The following is a 19,384-nucleotide window of genomic DNA, read 5'->3' on the forward strand; positions in this document are numbered from 1 at the left end:
GCAATTCAACCACTGTGAAAGCTGTGTTGTACATGTAGCACAGCATATATGCGGAGCCCAAGGCTTGTCTTGGTCACCAACCTTGCATCCGAAGTAAAGATGATATGCCTTCTTCACTTGAGAATTGATACTTTTCTTCTGGTTGGCAAATGTCACTTCCCCACAAATATAGCAAAAATTGTCCGCGGTATTAACACACTTTCGAGGCATTACTGTTCTTTATTGTACGTAAATGGATAAAATAATAAGTTTTATGTAACAGTAGCTTGAACTGTCTCGCACAACGTCTAAAATATTTTAAATGCTGAACCTATCTGATTGGGCTTTATATAGTACACTGCTTACGTCAGCTTCAGCAGCCGCCTGGCATTAGTATAATAGGCCTACACATGTATAGTACACTGCTGACGTCAACTTACTTCAGCAGCCGCATGGCATTAGTATTGCAGTGCATCAGAAAATGATGCAATCAACTGTGGATGATGTGAGCATGATGGTATTATGCAATGTTACATCATTATTCCGGATGTTGCTGCAGTCCTACTGGAGAAATTTACACAGTGAAACATAGAAAATGAGGTATATGAATATCTTCAAAACGAGAGCCAATACAAATTTTTCACGGTTATATTCGTGTTCGGCACACCAAAATACTACAGATTAGGGCCTTTTCAAGTCAGTAATGATTTCACTGTTGACCAGTGTTACATAACTCTATTAGACTTAACTACAATTGCATATTTACCATAGAGTACATAGCTATTTTAGAATACACTATACAATCCTATATTTACCATAGATTATTTAACTCTGTTAGACCATCACAGTACAATGGTATATTTACCATAGAGTTTATAACTCCATTAGACATACACTGTACAATCGTGTATTTACCACAGAGTTTATAACTCTACTGGAATACACTGCACAGTCTTCTATTTACCATAGTGTTTATAACACTATAGGAATACACTGTACAGTCTTCTATTTACCATAGTGTTTATAACACTATAGGAATACAGTGTACAGTCTTCTATTTACCATAGTGTTTATAACTCTATTGGAATATACTGTACATTTTTCTATTTATAAGTGCTGTAATATACTGTACAGTCTTCTATTTACCACAGTGTTTATAACTCTATTGGAATACACTGCACAGTCTTCTATTTACCATAGTGTTTATAACTCTAATGGAATAAACTGTACAGTTTTCTATTTACCATAGTGTTTATAACTCTATTGGAATATACTGTACATTTTTCTATTTACCATAGAGTTTATAACTGCTGTAATATACTGTACAGTCTTCTATTTACCACAGAGTTTATAACTCTACTGGAATGCACTGCACAGTCTTCTATTTACCATAGTGTTCATAACTCGAATGGAATAAACTGTACAGTTTTCTATTTACCATAGTGTTTATAACACTATAGGAATACACTGTACAGTCTTATATTTACCATAGTGTTTATAACTCTATTGGAATATACTGTACATTTTTCTATTTACCATAGAGTTTATAACTGCTGTAATATACTGTACAGTCTTCTATTTACCACAGAGTTTATAACTCTACTGGAATGCACTGCACAGTCTTCTATTTACCATAGTGTTCATAACTCGAATGGAATAAACTGTACAGTTTTCTATTTACCATAGTGTTTATAACACTATAGGAATACACTGTACAGTCTTATATTTACCATAGTGTTTATAACTCTTTTGGAATATACTGTACATTTTTCTATTTACCATAGAGTTTATAACTGCTGTAATATACTGTACAGTCTTCTATTTACCATAGAGTTTATAACTCTATTGGAATGCACTGCACAGTCTTCTATTTACCACAGTGTTTATAACTCTATTGGAATATACTGTACATTTTTATATTTACCATAGAGTTTATAACTGCTGTAATATACTGTACAGTCTTCTATTTACCACAGAGTTTATAACTCTACTGTAATACACTGCACAGTCTTCTATTTACCATAGTGTTTATAACTCTAATGGAATAAACTGTACAGTTTTCTATTTACCATAGTGTTTATAACACTATAGGAATACACTGTACAGTCTTCTATTTACCATAGTGTTTATAATTCTATTGGAATATACTGTACATTTTTCTATTTACCATAGAGTTTATAACTGCTGTAATATACTGTACAGTCTTCTATTTACCACAGAGTTTATAACTCTACTGGAATGCACTGCACAGTCTTCTATTTACCATAGTGTTCATAACTCGAATGGAATAAACTGTACAGTTTTCTATTTACCATAGTGTTTATAACACTATAGGAATACACTGTACAGTCTTATATTTACCATAGTGTTTATAACTCTATTGGAATATACTGTACATTTTTCTATTTACCATAGAGTTTATAACTGCTGTAATATACTGTACAGTCTTCTATTTACCATAGAGTTTATAACTGCTGTAATATACTGTACAGTCTTCTATTTACCATAGAGATTATAACTCTATTAAATCTATTCAAAACTAGTTTGCTCAAAACATCTTCAAAATGTATTTTAAAGAATTGTAATCAATGCGACATAAGTGATGCCATTTTCTTTTGAAAGTTATGTCTAGCGCACGATTAAGTTTAAATTTATCTGGGCGGAGTTATGTGCGCATTAATACTGTTGTTGTGTAATGATGAATATGCGCGTGTGTATTTAGTTTAGAATACGGCATACCTTCAGTTACTTTGTTTCGTGTAGTGTATTTGTGTTTACATAATTAAGCCTTTGGTAGAATAAGAAAATGAGCATATAATAAAAGGTTACTGCATTTGTATGGGAAATTATGAACTCGTTTAGTTGGATGGCTATACTGCACTCCCAAGGTCGTGCTGTACTTGCAACCGAAAAAATCGTTCATATTTTCCCATACAAATGCAGTAACCTATAAGTATCATGTATTTATCAATACCTTTATAGGGCATAGTATCATGTATTTATCAATGCCTTTATATGCCATATTATTATGTATTTATCAATGCCTTGATAGGGCATAGTAACATGTATTTATCAATGCCTTGATAGGGCATAGTATCATGTATTTACCAATGCCTTGATAGGGCATAGTATCATGTATTTACCAATGCCTTTATAGGGCATATTATCGTGTATTTGCCAATGCCTTTATAGGGCATATTATCGTGTATTTACCAAAGCCTTTATAGAGCATAGTATTGTGTATTTATTAATGCCTTGATAGGGCATAGTATCGTGTATTTGCCAATGTCTTTATAGGGCATATTATTGTGTATTTACCAATGCCTTTATAGGGCATGGTATCATGTATTTACCAATGCCTTTATAGGGCATAGTATCATGTATTTACCAATGCCTTGATAGGGCATAGTATCATGTATTTATCAATGCCTTGATAGGGCATAGTATCATGTATTTATCAATGCCTTAATAGGGCATAGTATCATGTATTTACAAATGTCTTTAAATGAAAAGGTATAATTTTCAAATAATTGCATAAAAGCGACCGTTCTTTCAAGATGACCGCTTTGTATTCAATGCTAGGGCAATCACTGGAGTTATATAATTTAGCAAATTTGAAATAAAACTAATTTGAGTATTAGCGTGTATATATAATCTTACACAAATATGTGTTGACTGAAAAAGTGAGATAGATCCAACAAATAAAATTAGAATCTATACCAATATCTCAGATTATATTAAATGAAATTGTTATAGATGTTTTTTAATGCATATTTCTACCTTTTATTGCAGAGCTTTTGTAAATTAAAAAAATTCTTCATTTCTGGCTAGCTTAAATATTCAGCTCGTTAAAATTTCGTTTCAGATTTGGAAATTTGTATATTCGTCATGATGAGAAACACATTGGCACGATCTATTATAAGGTTCAGTATTCAGAATTCACCGACTCATCTTTCACCTTGGTCAAGCAACGGAGGCCAGAGGAACTCCATCTGGGAATTATGGGACCGTTTATCAAAGCGGAAGTAGGAGACACGATTGAAGTAATGTTTAAAAATTTCGCTACAAGAGACTACTCGATTCACCCACAGGGTCTTCTCTACAACAAAAGCAGCGAAGGAATGACCTACATTGATGGAACAGATGACTGGGGAGATGGGGCCGTATCCCCGGGGCAGACATACACTTATCGTTGGAAGGTACCGCCCTCTTCTGGTCCGGGTGAAAACGACCCCAATTGTATGGGCTCCATCTACCATTCTGGTACAAACCCAGTTAGGGATACCAATTCGGGGCTAGTGGGGCCACTTGTTATATGCCGCAAAGGGGTCCTTACATATGATGGACAGCGGAAAGACCATGTAAGATCTGAATTCGCACTTCTCTTCAGTATCCTGGATGAAAATCGGAGTTGGTATCTGTCAAAGAACAACCAGATATTTGCACCGCTGGCTAATGAGCAAAGTCAGGAATTTATTGAGAGTAATATGAAATTTGCTATCAACGGATATCTTTATGGAAATATACCGAACTTAAACTCTCGTATTGGTGACAACTCAGCCTGGTATATCATGGCCCTAGGAACAGACGAAGACATTCATACAGCTCATTTCCACGGGCATACATTTATTCATCGTGCATCTCGCGCGCATACAGGCGATGTGATTGAAGTATTTCCGGGGACTTATGAGACTGTTGAAATTTTCGCTGACAATCCTGGCACGTGGCTTTTGCATTGTCATGTTGGGGAACACACAAAGAAAGGGATGATCGCGTTATACACCATAGCATAAAAAGCAAGAAATGTGAATTAGACATTTTGTTTTCAGTAAATAAACACGATTTTTCGTCTGTCTAATTTATAATTGTCCCTATTCATTATCATGGTTAAACTTGGTCTGATCAAAACCTGGGTGATATTGTCATTTTACAGGCTGTTTTTGTAGCTTAAGTGGTCATAGGACCGTTTCAGCATAATGGTTCAGTCTAGTCCTGCCAACCTTGGGTAGCTTTCTAGTTTATCCGGTCTGGTACTGAACATGCGCAAGAAATGACCCTCGTGATTTTCATGGTCAGGATACGTTAAGTCCTTGCATCGTCTGGAGCTCTAGTTTACGTTAGCTTTTTTAGTGTTCCATATTTTGTATAATAGATACAAATCGTCGGTCAAATATGGCCAGCGTTACTGAAAAGTTTACCGACACTGAATGCAATTTTCAACGAGTTCGCAAAACCCACAACATAATTTTTCAGAAAGCGTTTGATTGTCAATGAATTTGTTCAAACTAAGCCCAACTGTTATCGCATACGACCGCCACTAATAAATATGGAACACAAACTGAAGCGCCTATCAAGAATGCTTCACCACACGGATACAAATCTATCTTATGTGCCGCAGAATGACGACAAAAAAACATGCGCGGTATTAGTAACAATATATCGTTACAAGTAAATCAATACGAACTTAAACAACTATATTTCTCTAACACTACAAATGATCAATACGAATTTAACGCCACCATCATTGTATTCCTACTCGCCTCTATACAGTACTTCATATTCTTTCAGTTTAGATCGTACCATATTTTATAGCGAACGCGCGCGTGTGTGTGTGTGATTTGGATTTATATCGCAGCTTTAACAAATTTTCATGTCTGCAGTGTGACAGTTTATAGCCTGTCGCAGACATATAGCATCATGTCCCACCAAGTCACATTATCCTGATACCAGGCCAGCCAGCCCTAACACTGACATCTTAATGCTGAGCGCCTAGCGAGGCAGCTGTTAGTACCATTTTTTATATATAATTCTTAGGTATGACTCGGCCGGAGTTCGAACCTAGACCTCCTGCAACCGAGGCGGACGCTCTAACCACTAAGCCACCGGAGTGATTGTAGTTTATAGTAGTCTAGGTACGGATGCATAGTCTATTCAAACTTGGTAATCGAAAATAAATTTTACTTAAATTTACCGTGATCTTATGAATTATTAATAACAATGCCTTAACTTTATTTATTTGGTGCATTGACGACGAAAGGTAGCTTACAATTTATTCTTAAGGAAGACTTAAGTGCCTTGGTGGCGTACAGGTAGAGTGTTCAATTTCGAAAAAGCAATTGACAGCGTATGTTCGAGACCCGTCGGAGACATACAAAATAGTTTTTTTTATTAATTGAACATACGTGCATAATTTAGCATGTTTGTTGCAAGTATGACAGCATATTGGTAGCAAGAATATGAATTGATACTTTATTCAAATTACCAGTGATACGATCTTCCGAGAGGCTTCAAGTCGACCGTGTAGTTAAATCAATCGAATCTACATTCCGGAAAATTTTACTTAAAAAGCAATGAACCATATTTCCGAGGACTGACATGTTAATCAAAACCTGTAGTGCTCGTCATACACTGGAACTGACAGAGTAGACAGGTAAAATTTGGCAAAAATTTGAATTAAAGGCAAAATGTTCCAAAATGGTTATAAAATTTAATTAATACATAACAATAATTTATTTTAATTAATTAATACATAATAATTTTAAAATAAATTTTAATGTTTTAATAATGATAGCAAATTCTACTTAATTAATAAAGGACACTATTAGCGACATCTTCGCAACGATTCTGAAAGTGTGTGTGTGTGTGTGTGTGTGTGTGTGTGTGATATGGATTTTTAACGTAGCTTTAACAATTTTTCAGTCATATCGCTACGACGTCTGCAGTGTGACAGTATATAGTGATGTCTAGCACTGGGGCATCGTGCCGCAGACATGGAGCATCGTATCCCACTCAGTCACATTATCCTGACACCAGGCCGACCAGTCCTAACACTAACCTCTTAATGCTGAGTCTTTTGTATAATTTGGCCGGCATCAAATTCACGACCTACCGCATCCGAGGCGGACGCTTTAACCAATAGGCCACCGGAGCGGTCGATCCTGAAAGTTAAATGATTATCAAACAAATTAAAGAAGAAAAATTAAAAGAGAGAGTGTAATAACCTCAATGGAAAGAATGCTTAATAAAACAATATATATACAAATATACAAGGAGGCTAATAAATGATTTCGCGACTAAATTGTCTTTATTTTTCATGGGGATGAACAGGCCGAGCATGCCAATCATACAGAAAAGATACAGTTCGATGAACTGAATTGATTTTAAGAATGAAAGAGTGGATTTACAGGAGAGAAGATATTGAGTAATTTTCCTCTTACTCAGACAAAATGTATACACAGAAAGCTTTATTTGAACTCCCAATAATAAGATATGGAAGATCTTCACTATAAATTAAGCCAGAAATGGTAAAAAATATTATCTAAACGTATTGTTGCATAATAATGTATAATAGATATCAATCGATGCGTCAACATTTAAAGCCAGTGACCAAAGAAAACCCCCAAAACATCCACATACACATAGGTCCAAAGTTAGAAACACTCCACTGCTCTGATAATATTATCCCAGAATTGGATATAAACATAAATTCTGTCAAAATACTATATACATAAATATGTGCATTTTTCGCCGTTTATATAATATATATCTCTGTGATTGTTTAATATTCTCATAAATTTCTGCCACAGTCAATATACACAGAAGAATATTAAAAGCTGCACAATATATTTGACATAATACAGTAGGATCGATATTCATATTCGTAAAATAGCCATAATCAATAATATAGGCCTGATTTCCAGCAGATTTTGCCTTTTAAATATAATTTACTTAGCTTTAATTTCATCATTAGGACTTGTGTCTGTAATTGGATGATTATACTGAGATTTGATTCGCAATGCCGTATGTTTCTTTTTTAAATTTTCACTTTGAATTCTAGTAAAATAAATTATTTAATAAAATTTGCAACGCTTGTTAATTTCACTCTTTTCTGTTACTTATTTTAAGAGCGTAGACTTTTAACAGATAATGGGGTGTGTGTCTAATCTGGGATACAAAGTTATCTAACATATTTGAAAAAGAGCTTTAGGTTTCTTTCGAACTAAGTTATTTTAGTTTTATCTTACCAATGCGGAAATGCTTTGAAAATATCCCATACATACCGCTCGAAAATGAAATGGTTGGCACATTTTTGAGAGGGTTATCGTTGATGATAGGAATATTGCAGACTTAGTTACTAAGAAAAATGGTCGATAGATTGCAGATTAATAACAAAGTAATTTAACTACGAGTGATTGTATACGACACACATTGCATTACCCTATTTTTAAATAATATTCTCTCCCACAGTGTTCATAGCTAGGCCTAATTAGGGCATATTTCCAACAAAATTATTTTGTTTCAATAAAGTTACAACTCGTTTCGTAAAATGCGCAGAAGCTCATTTGAACTTTACAGTCATCAGATCATTTCTCATATCACCATGACCAGATGACACAACAACTCTTGAAACCCACCTGTCATAGTGTTAAATCAGGAATGCAAATTCTGAATCCTATTTCTTGAGCAACGCACTTGTTCGGGCGATCTTGTATCGTTACACATCTGGTTCATTATCATGACTTTCATCATTGCTATTACTTTATATTTACTTAATGATTCAGAGTATCAACCTTGGTATATCTAGAAGTTATGAGAATGAAGCCAGTGTTTTACTCAAACTCGGTCCTGTAGAATTGCAGCTAATATCTACTTTTGTATTCTTTTTTCCTTTTGGCTTAAACAAATTTACATTTACGTACAAATTTAACCGGTGGATCGAGAATTTTCTGTTCGATAACAAAGGTTTGTACTTTCTCTTCATAGTCTTCATGTTATTTTTTGCGTTATATTTATTTACGGTTTGTTGCCGCTGTCTTCGACTGATGTCCACGGGATAGGTAAATCCAGTGAGAGCTTAAATATTGATTATTAAGTATTTTGAGTCTCTAATCCAAAATAAGACCAATCCGGTTTCCTAGTGGTTAGAGCGTCGGTCTCGGATGCGGAAGGTCGCAGGTTCGAACCCCGGCCGAGCCATACCAAAGACTTTTTAAAAAATGGTACTAGCAGCTGCCTCGTTCGACGCTCAGCGTTAAGAGGTTAGTGTTAGTACTGGTTGGCCTGGTGTCAGGATAATGTGACTGGGTAGGACATGATGCCATATGTCTGCGGCATGATGCCCCAGTGCTAGACATCACTATAATCTATCACACTGCAGACATCATAATGATATGACTGAAAAATTGTTAAAGCTAGGTTAAAAATCCATATCACACACACACACACACACACACACACACACACACACACACATCCAAATGTGCTTTTTTAAGTGTTCTAAGACAGTAAAACAAACATATTCTGATATACAACAATGTTCTTTGGATATATGTTTCCTCGTATCATAACCAGTGACTTTAGTTTGAGTAAAGTTATGTATGTACATTCCTGACACAAAACAAGCTCTCACATAAGTTGAGAGAAAGAGGTAAAACACGACTTTACGTTTACGATTCATTTTGAAAGTGTGAATCTGCATATTCAACAAGCTTGCCATATAAAATTACCGAACTGAATTCACTTACACTCTGTTGACTCAAACGGTTTTGGCAACTGAATATTAAATTCATATTGCCATATGTCTATGAGTGATGCGATTTGGAAATGATTACTAGAACATACATTGCACCCATTTGAAACATAGCAAACAAATACAGTTGGCTGCATGTCATTTACACCCATTTGAAACATAGCAACCAAATACCTTTGGCGGCATGTAGTTTACACCCGTTTGAAACATAGCAACCAAATACCTTTGGCGGCATGTAGTTTACACCCACTTGAAACCATGCAAAAAAAAAATACCTTTGGCAGCATGCATTTTACACCCGTTTGAAACATAGCACCCAAATACCTTTGGCTGTATGTAGTGTACACCCATTTGAAACAGCAACCAAATACCGTTGGCGGCTTGTAGTTTACACCCATTTGAAACATGGCAGCCAGATACGTTTGGTGGTATGTAGTTTACACCCATTTGGAACATAGCAATCAAATATCTTTGGCGGCATGTAGCTTACACCCGTTTGAAACCATGCAACCAAATACCAATGGTGGCATGTAGTTTACATCTGTTTGAAACATAGCAACCAAATACCTTTGACGGATATAGTTACACACCCGTTTAAAACATAGCAACCAAATACCTTTGGCGGCACATAGTTTACATCCGTTTGAAACGGCAACCAAATACCTATGGCAGCATGTAGTGTACACCCATTTGAAACATAGCAACCAAATATATTTGGCGGCATGTAGTTTACACCCATACCCTTGATGGAATGTAGTTTACACCCATTTGAAACATAACAACCAGATATCTTTGGCGGCATGTAGTTTACATCCGTTTGAAACATAGCAACCACATACCTTTGGCGGCATGTAGTTTACACCCGTTTGAAACATAGCAACCAAATACCTTTGGTGGCATGTAGTGTACACCCATTTGAAACATAGCAACCAAATGCCTTTGGCGGCATGTAGTTTACACCCGTACCCTTGGTGGCATGTAGTTTACATCCATTTGAAACATGGCAACCAAATACCTTTGGTGGCATGTAGTTCACACCCGTTTGGCACATAGCAACCAAATACCTTTGGCAGCATGTAGTGTACACCCATTTGAAACATAGCAACCAAATACCTTTCGCGGCATGTAGTTTACTTACACCCATACCTTTGGTGGCATGTAGTTTAAGTAGTATAAGGGGTGAGATTAGCGACAATGGGAATTAGCATTAAAAACACCCCCTGGGTAAGATTAGTGACAATGGAAATTTAACATTAACCACCCTGGGTAAGATTAGCGACAATGGAAATTTAACATGGGCAAAAAACCCTGGGTAAGATTAGCGACAACGGAATTTAACATTGGAGAAAGGAAAAAAAGGAAATATTGAGATTAGCGACAAAGGCATTCGAACAATGGAAATAAATATCGATTCTAGGGACAAAGGCAATTGAACATGGGGAATAGAGTTTGGGTCTGTCTAGGGACAAGGGGAATTGAACATGGGAATAGAGTTTGGGTTTGTCTAGGGACAAAGGGGAATTGAACATGTTAGAAAAAAAAAACTACTTTGGGGACAAGGGGAATTGAACATGGGATTTTTTTTAAAATTTTTTTTTAAAATTTTAATTTAAATTTAAATTTAAAAAAGGGGTAGACAATTGAAAAGTCATTCTCTTTTCGAGAAATATGGGTGGCCCTGAAAAGGGCCTTTGGTTTTTCTTCTTCTTCTTCTTCTGCTTCTAATTTCTTCTTTTTCTCCACCAACTTCTTATTTTCTCTCCTACACTCTTTTTCTTCTTTTTTTCTCCTCCTCTTCTTTCTTCTTCTCTTCCTCCTCTTCTTTCTTCCTCTTCTCATTTTCTTCTTCTTTTTCAATTTTTTCATTCCATTTTCGTATTCTTATCCTTTCCTCTTCATCCTCCTTCTCCTCCTTTATCTCTTTCATGACATCACTTATTATGTCCTTTACTTTTCTTAAGTTATTAATTTCCATCTTTAGTCGATGGGGACTATAGGAATAGTGGTCTTCATTGAGTCTCACTAACATCTGCTCCATTATTCCTAAATTGTCTAAAACATCTTGTAATTTTTGCATTTTGTCAAGGTGGTTCGAAGCCATCTTCTTTGTAGAATGGTTTGAATGACGAATACTGTGGGTTCTTATACGAAAAGCGCGGACGTGAAGGAAAACATCCCCCAAGACATAAAATTGATCTTACCTAGATCATGACTAAAAAACGCGCGAACGTGAAGGAAAACATCCCCTACTTTTCTCATTTCATATAATATACTATCCACATAAGTGAAGCAACAATAAACAAACCCCAAATCTACTATTTACACACGCAAATCATTAAAACAAAATCCATAATCTACTATCCACACAATCTTACGTGAGCGGTTACAAAACTCAAACTATACTCTCCACATACGCTAAGAAACAATAACCAAAATCCATAATCTACTATCCACACAATCGTACGTGAGCGGTTACAAAACTCAAACTATACTCTCCACATACGCTAAGAAACAATAAACAAAATCCATAATTTACTATTCACACAATCGTACGTGAGCGGTTACAAAACCCAAACTATACTCTCCACATACGCTAAGAAACAATAAACAAAATCCATAATCTACTATCCACACAATCGTACGTGAGCGGTTACAAAACCCAAACTATACTCTCCACATACGCTAAGAAACAATAAACAAAATCCATAATCTACTATCCACACAATCGTACGTGAGCGGTTACAAAACCCAAACTATACTCTTCACATACGCTAAGAAACAATAAAGAAACCCATAATCTACCATTCACACAAACTTACGTGAGCAGTTACAAACACAAACACACAAACACATACACTCGCACTATGAAAAAAGAGTTAGTGTTTATATTCACACTACTCTACCTACACACACACACACACACACACACACACACACACACACACATTGGCAAATTGATGGTTATTTCTTTTCTAGAGCATTGGGTAGCCCTGAAAAGGGCTGTTTTTTTAACTTCATGGACACCTGGTTAATGGTGGCACCTTCCAGGCCTGGCGCCACATACACATCTTGTTCCCCAGTTGCTTTTTACTTTTTTGGGGGAGAGAGCAGAGGCAGGATATGTGTCTTCAGAATCCCAATTTTCGGTTTCTGGGATTCTGAAATTTCTTCTTCTTTTCTCCTTTTCCTCCTCCTCTTCTTTGTATCTTCTCTCCTCCTCTTCTTTGTATCTTCTCTCCTCTTCTTTGTATCTTCTTTCCTCCTCTTCTTTGTATCTTCTCTCCTCCTCTTCTTTATTTCTTCTTTCCTCCTCCTCTCTCATCCTTCCTTCTTCCACAATGGCCTCCGCGGCCAGTTCGTTCAACAGGCGCCTGGCATATTCCAGATGCACATGAAGTTCCAACAGTTTCGCCAGTCTCGTGTTCATTCTGGTGTTGATCAATCAACAAGGGTAGCTGGACTGCCGAACGAGTTTCAATTTATACTAAAACTGCGGACGTGAAGGAAAACATCCCCCTAAAAAACATAAAATTGATCTAACCTAGATCATGACCAAAAAACAACGCGCGGACCTAAAAGAAACACTCACTCACTTTTTTATACTAACCATTCCTATTCTAAAAAATTTTTTCATGAATCACTCCAATATACTATTCACATACGCAAAGCAATCCAATCAAACCCCCCAAATCTACTCTCCCCACACCTCAAACAGCCAAAACAAACATGATCTTAATCTACTATCCACACCAACGTACGTGAGATGTTACAAACACAAACACACAAACACATACCCTCACACTATAAAAAAGAGTTAGTGTTTATATTCACACTACTCTACCTACACACATTGGCAAATTGATTGTTATTTCTTTTCTAGAGTATTGGGGTAGCCCTGAAAAGGGCTGTTTTTTTTTTTTTGTTTTTTTTTTTTGCTATGGCAATCTTTTAGTTTCTAAGAATGCGATGTCCTCTGAGTATAGACTTTCTGACGATAGGTCTGCTTCTTCGGAAAGAGAAGAAGAACTCTTTGGTGTCGATACGACAATCGACAAAGCCTCTCTCAGGTTCAGGTTCCTGCTGCTGTTGCTGCTGCTGCTGTTGTTGTTGCTGCTGCTGTCTCTGAAGTCTGTACTTCTCTGTCCATTCTTCTTTCTCCCTGTTCACTTCTTCTCTGAAGAGCTCTTCTATCAGGTCTTCAGTAACTTTTAACATTCTCACATTCTCTATCTCTTCTGGCTTCGGTATCAGACTGTGTCTGAACCTATGCAAATTCACGTAGGCTTCGTTTAGCTTAGCTAGTTTGGAGCACATCTTCGTAGGAGGATGAGTCGACAATAGATGGTTAGACTGGAAACAACCCGGTTCTTAAAGTCAAAGCGCGGACGTGAAGGAAAACATCCCTCCACGGTTTTCGAGCCGCAACGTTCAATGAGTGTCATGAGAGGGATTGTAAGAAGTCAAAGAGCATAAATCAACATTCTTATAGCCAAACAAACCACAAAGGCATTTTTTTCAAAACACAACATTTTTTTATTCAAAATCACTTAACATTAACCAACAACTCTAACATTTTTTAACAATAATCCAACAATATAACATCAAACATTTTTTTCAAATGACAAACATTTTTTTTTCAATTTACACTCTACTTTAAACAGGGTTGGCAACGTTGTGAATGAAAATGTGATTTCCACTGTTGCAAGTCATTGAGTCATGGATGGACACTACGTTTCCTAGCTGAAGACAACAAAATAAGCATGCTAGTTACAAAATCAACGATTTACTTTCTCATCGTTTCTAGAAAAATCACGATCAAAATAAGTCACTAAATGTTCTTTTGCTGATAATAAGTGATCAATTTCGATCTCGACTTTCTTTTTGAATTTGTCAAAGAGGGCATTGATGTAATGGATGTCTCGAGTCCTTAATGGAGGACAGAAATGTTCACGCAAGTCTCTATACCACCAACGTAACACGTCTTTTTTAAACAGACTCCAAGCTTCGTTCAGATATTCGTTGAATTTTTCTTCTTGACTGATGTTTTGACATCCATAGTAATCATGCTTCATCCATATCGTAACTGTGTCTGCCAGGTATGTAGCACAGTAGGAGACCAATTGCTGTTCTTGTTCTGGACATCTCGACTTGATCACGATGTCCTTTTCGTCTTTGTGTTGGGATTCTCCTTCCACGGTCACCTCACATTCCATCTTCAAAGCTTCTCCACTAGGTAAAGAGGGAGAACAGTCCTCCATAGCTTCTAATAGTCTAGAATGACTTCTCTCAAACTGTTGATTTCTATGGTATTATCGAATTCTGCATACAGGATGACGTTCACTGTCTCGTCCAGTGGCTTTGCAAACTGAAGTTCCACACGAATCTGGCCAGATTTTATAGGGTGGAAATGTCCCTCGTCGCTGCCTTAGTCTGGAGTGAAATCGAAAGCCCACAAAGCGTAGCCTCCTGCATAATCCTCGTACGCAATGCCGTGACTGGTGTTGGTTCCTAACTGTCCCGTGGCTTCGTACAGCGACAAGTACGACCTCAAGTAATTCTTCTTGTCAGAGTTAGGTTCGAAAGGTCGGGTACACAAGGTCTTGCCATCGCGACTGGCTTCGATCTTGGACAAATCAAAGTGTTGAAAGTAGAAAGGATTTTTAGCGATAGCTCCGTTGAAGGCTGTATTCTCGACCATACCAACAATCAAACGTTTGGGTAACTGTCCTTGGAACAGATGATCTTCAATCATGGATCGCTGTCCCCTAGGAATGGTGAAGGTTTTCACTTCTACGCGTCGGATCGGATACTTGGCGGTCGTTCTGCTCAACGTCTGACTGATGTCGTTTCCCACTTTAGGTAACACTTCCACACGGCGTACGTAGAGTCTGGCTTCTTGGATTTTGGTTTTGTAATTATCGTCATTATCAGCTATTAAATGGAAAGCGGCACTGCTGCGATTCAGTCTCAGGCGGACATCCACCCCGTTCAGCAGATACTTTTCTTGCAACCACATGTCCAAATGCAAACGATCCATCAGTTTTAAACTGTGTCCGTCTTTGATTCTGTCTCTTCGTTCTACAAATCCCGCATTGTGGTCTTTGGCTGTATCAGTTTTGAATGTTTCAAATTCGCCTGCATCGTCAGCTTCCCATACCACACAGGCATTGAGATGAGTGTTCTTGGCGTCTATTCCGTACGTCAAGAGATTTTCCAGGTACGCTCGATAAGGGTAAGTATCCATGCTGCTACTGACTAGTTTGTTATTCAAGTACAAGTCCACTCCGCTAAACAAGGAATGCATGAAATTGTTGACGGGAGCTACTGGCTCAGTGTCTATAGCATTTCCATCCTTATCTTGAACTTTGACTTTCAAGTACTAGCAACTGCTATTCAAATCGATGTAATCTTCGGGCTGTCCTTTGATTTCAAACTCGATGGGAGCGGAATCGGTCAATGAGGAGACGGGATGAAATTTCACCCATTGGGATTCTTGCATGGTCATCATGGTGGGTGGCATGGCAAACAGATCCAGTTCCGTCTTGGAACAGGCGCAAGACTCTCGGTGCATCATTTTTTTTGTTGCTGTGTCTCAATAATCGAAAACGTCTAAGTCTCGAACGGTTCTTCTTTTCTTTGCCTTTCTAGCTTGAAGTCTGGTGAAAGGGTGTTTTCTTCGTCGTCTCTTTCTGCCTTGTCCTTGCTGAATGCCTGACTCGGTAGCGTGCAGGGCATTTATAGGTGTTTCGCGTCGGCCCAAAAGGTCTTTGCCTGTTTGCAGCAAGACATTTTTGCCTGCCCTCATGAAGGCTTCTTTAGGGTTTTGTTTGTCGATGATGACATTTTGGAGAAATTCTTTGCCTTGCGTCAGTGCCGCATCTTTCAAGGCGTGCAATCCGCGTGTCACCATCGGTTTCAACACTGGGGCCACCGAACGAAAGGCCGATTTTAACATATCTCCTAAACCGTGTCCTCGCTGTCGAGCAACCCCTCGATACACTGGATGCATGACTTACGAGTCGTGAGAGAACCGTTTTCGAAAATGGAGTTTCACCGTGACTTTTCCTTTGGTGAATGGAATATTTTGTCCCAAATCTCCTTTTATAGCAATGTTGACCGTGTCCAAATACGACTTGCTGACAGGCAAATAATGAGGATGCACAAATTCCCAGTGGACGTGATAGGTGTTTCCACCTTCCTGGTCACTGGTCGTGGTACTATCCACTTTGAAAGGAAACACACGCAGTAACGGCACAGAGGTGTGTCCCACCACGTTATACTCCACCACATCGGAGTACACGAACATCAAATTCAGTCCTTGGTTCAGTTCTACAGGGAATCGAAAAAACTTGTAAAATTCCGTATTGCTGTTGATCTTCGGTTTAAAATTTGGAGCCATTTTTGTGTCTCCACCTAAAATATCAAACAAGTCATGATTAAAACTGATGGACAACGTTTGGGTATCCTGAAATTTCATCAGTAAGCGACGAGCCACTTTATGGTACTCCAGGGTGACACTTTTTTGACTCTGTTGAGGGCTTTGCCAAAGGCTAACTCGAACCTGGAAGTAATGGTGTCCACCAAATGTTGACCACTAAAATAAAACCCTGCCGGAATTTTCAAGGTGTAGATATTGAAGGGTGAATTGTTGGATGGTCTTGTGTCCCCTGAAAACCCGATGTCATTCATGGCTTCTTGTAATTGTTGGTTCAGGATTTCGACCTCAAAACTGTTTTGCTTTTCGGTGATGTTTTGGATTTGTGTAGGGTGAATCATTTCTACTAAAGCCACTTCCCAATGGGCTTCGTGATCTAACTGGATGGCTTGAGGTAATTTAGCCGTGTAACAGCACAACGTGTTGTGGGGAAACACCTCCATGGAACTGTCACTGGGTAAGGTTAAGTAAAATTGGTTTTCGTGACTCATAATTCCAGAGTTCTGTGGCTGTCCGAGGGGTTAGTGGATGTCAGAGGCGTGTCTCCGCCCAAAATGGGGTTCTGGTTGTGATTGTTGTTGGAGTGGTGGCTGGCACTGGCACTGGACACAAGGTTCCCGTGGTTCCCGTTCGAGGAGAATTTCAGGGAGGGATTAGGAAGCAGGTAACCGATGCAACTGCTCAATAAAATGGTCCACAATTGTTTGTCTCCTTGTTGCAAACTCAAATTGGCAATGGCTGCCCCGACGACACAATACACCACGAAGATTTGGCAGAAAAAGACGATTTGCATTTTAGGCACACGTTCTCCACACCACACCCACAAGGGTTGTTTTTGTAAATCTTGCACAGAAGAACTAGGTGAAGGAGGAGTGGTTGACGTAGCTGCGTCTGTGTGAAAGGGCATTATGGTCACTTCTTTTTATAGTCGATGACTTGCGAAGCGTCGATCCAAGAATCATAACTGGGTGGATATCCTTTCCAACGTACTTTGACTTCTTTGACACGTCGTTTGCCCACTTTACGGGTTCTGCGTTCGAGAATGCTTTCGATGTCGTACACGTCGTCTTCTTTTTTGGTGACACGTTGTAACTCGGGCAAATAAAACGTTCCTTTGAGCACTTCTCCATTCATGTCTTCCAATTTATAGACGGCAGGATGACGACCATGCACTCGTCCAGTGACGCGAACCAATTCGGTCGTCCAGTTAGGTAAGTAACCTTTGTCGAAAGTGCGTTTGGTTTTGCCAATGCGCACCCAATCTCCTACGGCCAACTCTCCACTTTTCTTGGGGACAGCCCTCGTCGGGGACGTACCAAACAGACGCTCAAACACCAACACTTCGTTGTCGGGAGTCACGTCTTGCGGGGCACGTCCGATGCATCGATGGTAAGATTGGTTGTACGCTTGCACCAGGTGCGGTAAGATGTCGATGTACTTCAGAGTGTGGTGATGCGTAAAATATTTCCACATGCGTTCTTTCAATGTGCGTTGAAAACGTTCCACGATGCTGGCTTTGGTTTCGGGATTCTCGGTGGTAAAAAATTGAATGTCACATTTCTTTAATTCTTTTTGGAAAGCTTGGTTCAGAAATTCGGTGCCTTTGTCCGTTTGCCATCGAAGAGGGTGACGACCACTTTGTTTCAACACCCGTTGCAGGGCTCGCACTAACTCGCTGGTCGATTTGGAAGTCAAGGGCACGACCCAGGCAAATTTTGAAAAGACGTCGATGACACAAAACAAATATTTGTAGCCACGATTGTAGCTGGCCAAATGAGAGACATCGGCTAAATCGGCTTGCCATTGATGATCGATGCCTTCCACTCGGGTGCGACTTCTGGCAAACTTGCGTCGAATGGGTTTGTGTAAAGTGTAGGTAGCTTGTTCTTGTAACCATCGTTGCACTTGAGGTAAACGGAGACTTTTCAGTCGCGTTTTGGCAGCACGATACAATTTTTGAACTCCTGCGTAACCTGCAGGATGCGAGGGATCGTAGTAAATGCTGGCTAAGACTTTTTCCATTTTTTATTTTTTTGTGTTGATTGCTGTGTTAATAAGACACCCACTCTTGGAGGATGCTACTCTTTTTCTCTTGGGGTACTTTCTTGGATTGCAATGCTTTGCGTGTGCGACCGGCAATAGGTGTCGAAGAGGAGGATGTCTGAGCGGGGGATATCGGTTCTTGTTTCACTTCTGTCTTCACTTCTGTCTTCACTTTCTTTTTCTCTTGTGATGAAGATGGGGTGGCCATCATCTTTTTAATCCATCCAATTCTGGAGGTAGGTGGTGTTGTTAACTTGCGTACTTTTTCTGGTGGAGTTTGAAACCCTTCTTCTTCTTCTCCTTTTTCTGTCTTGGTCACTGGTAGTGGTGGTACTGGTACTGGTGATGGTGCTGGACTTTTCATCAAGGTCTTAAAATCTTTCAGAGTGGGTAGAGCT

The 19,384-nt window shown here is 38.5% G+C and overlaps 1 protein-coding gene across 1 annotated transcript in view; it reads left to right on the top strand.

The window, feature by feature from the left end:
* LOC149802540 (ferroxidase HEPHL1-like) overlaps positions 1-4,830 on the top strand; it is a 34,675-nt gene extending 29,845 nt beyond the window's left edge. The window contains exon 12 of the mRNA XM_089951792.1: positions 3,845-4,830. Within this exon, the coding sequence (XP_089807918.1) occupies positions 3,845-4,772 (928 nt within the window). The 3' untranslated portion in view covers positions 4,773-4,830. The remainder of the gene's footprint in view (positions 1-3,844) is intronic.
* The last annotated feature ends 14,554 nt before the right edge of the window (positions 4,831-19,384 follow it).

This window comes from Sinohyriopsis cumingii, chromosome 3, assembly GCF_028554795.1.
Source record: "Sinohyriopsis cumingii isolate HCF-2022 chromosome 3, ASM2855479v2, whole genome shotgun sequence".
In the NCBI taxonomy this organism is placed as follows: domain Eukaryota; kingdom Metazoa; phylum Mollusca; class Bivalvia; order Unionida; family Unionidae; genus Sinohyriopsis; species Sinohyriopsis cumingii.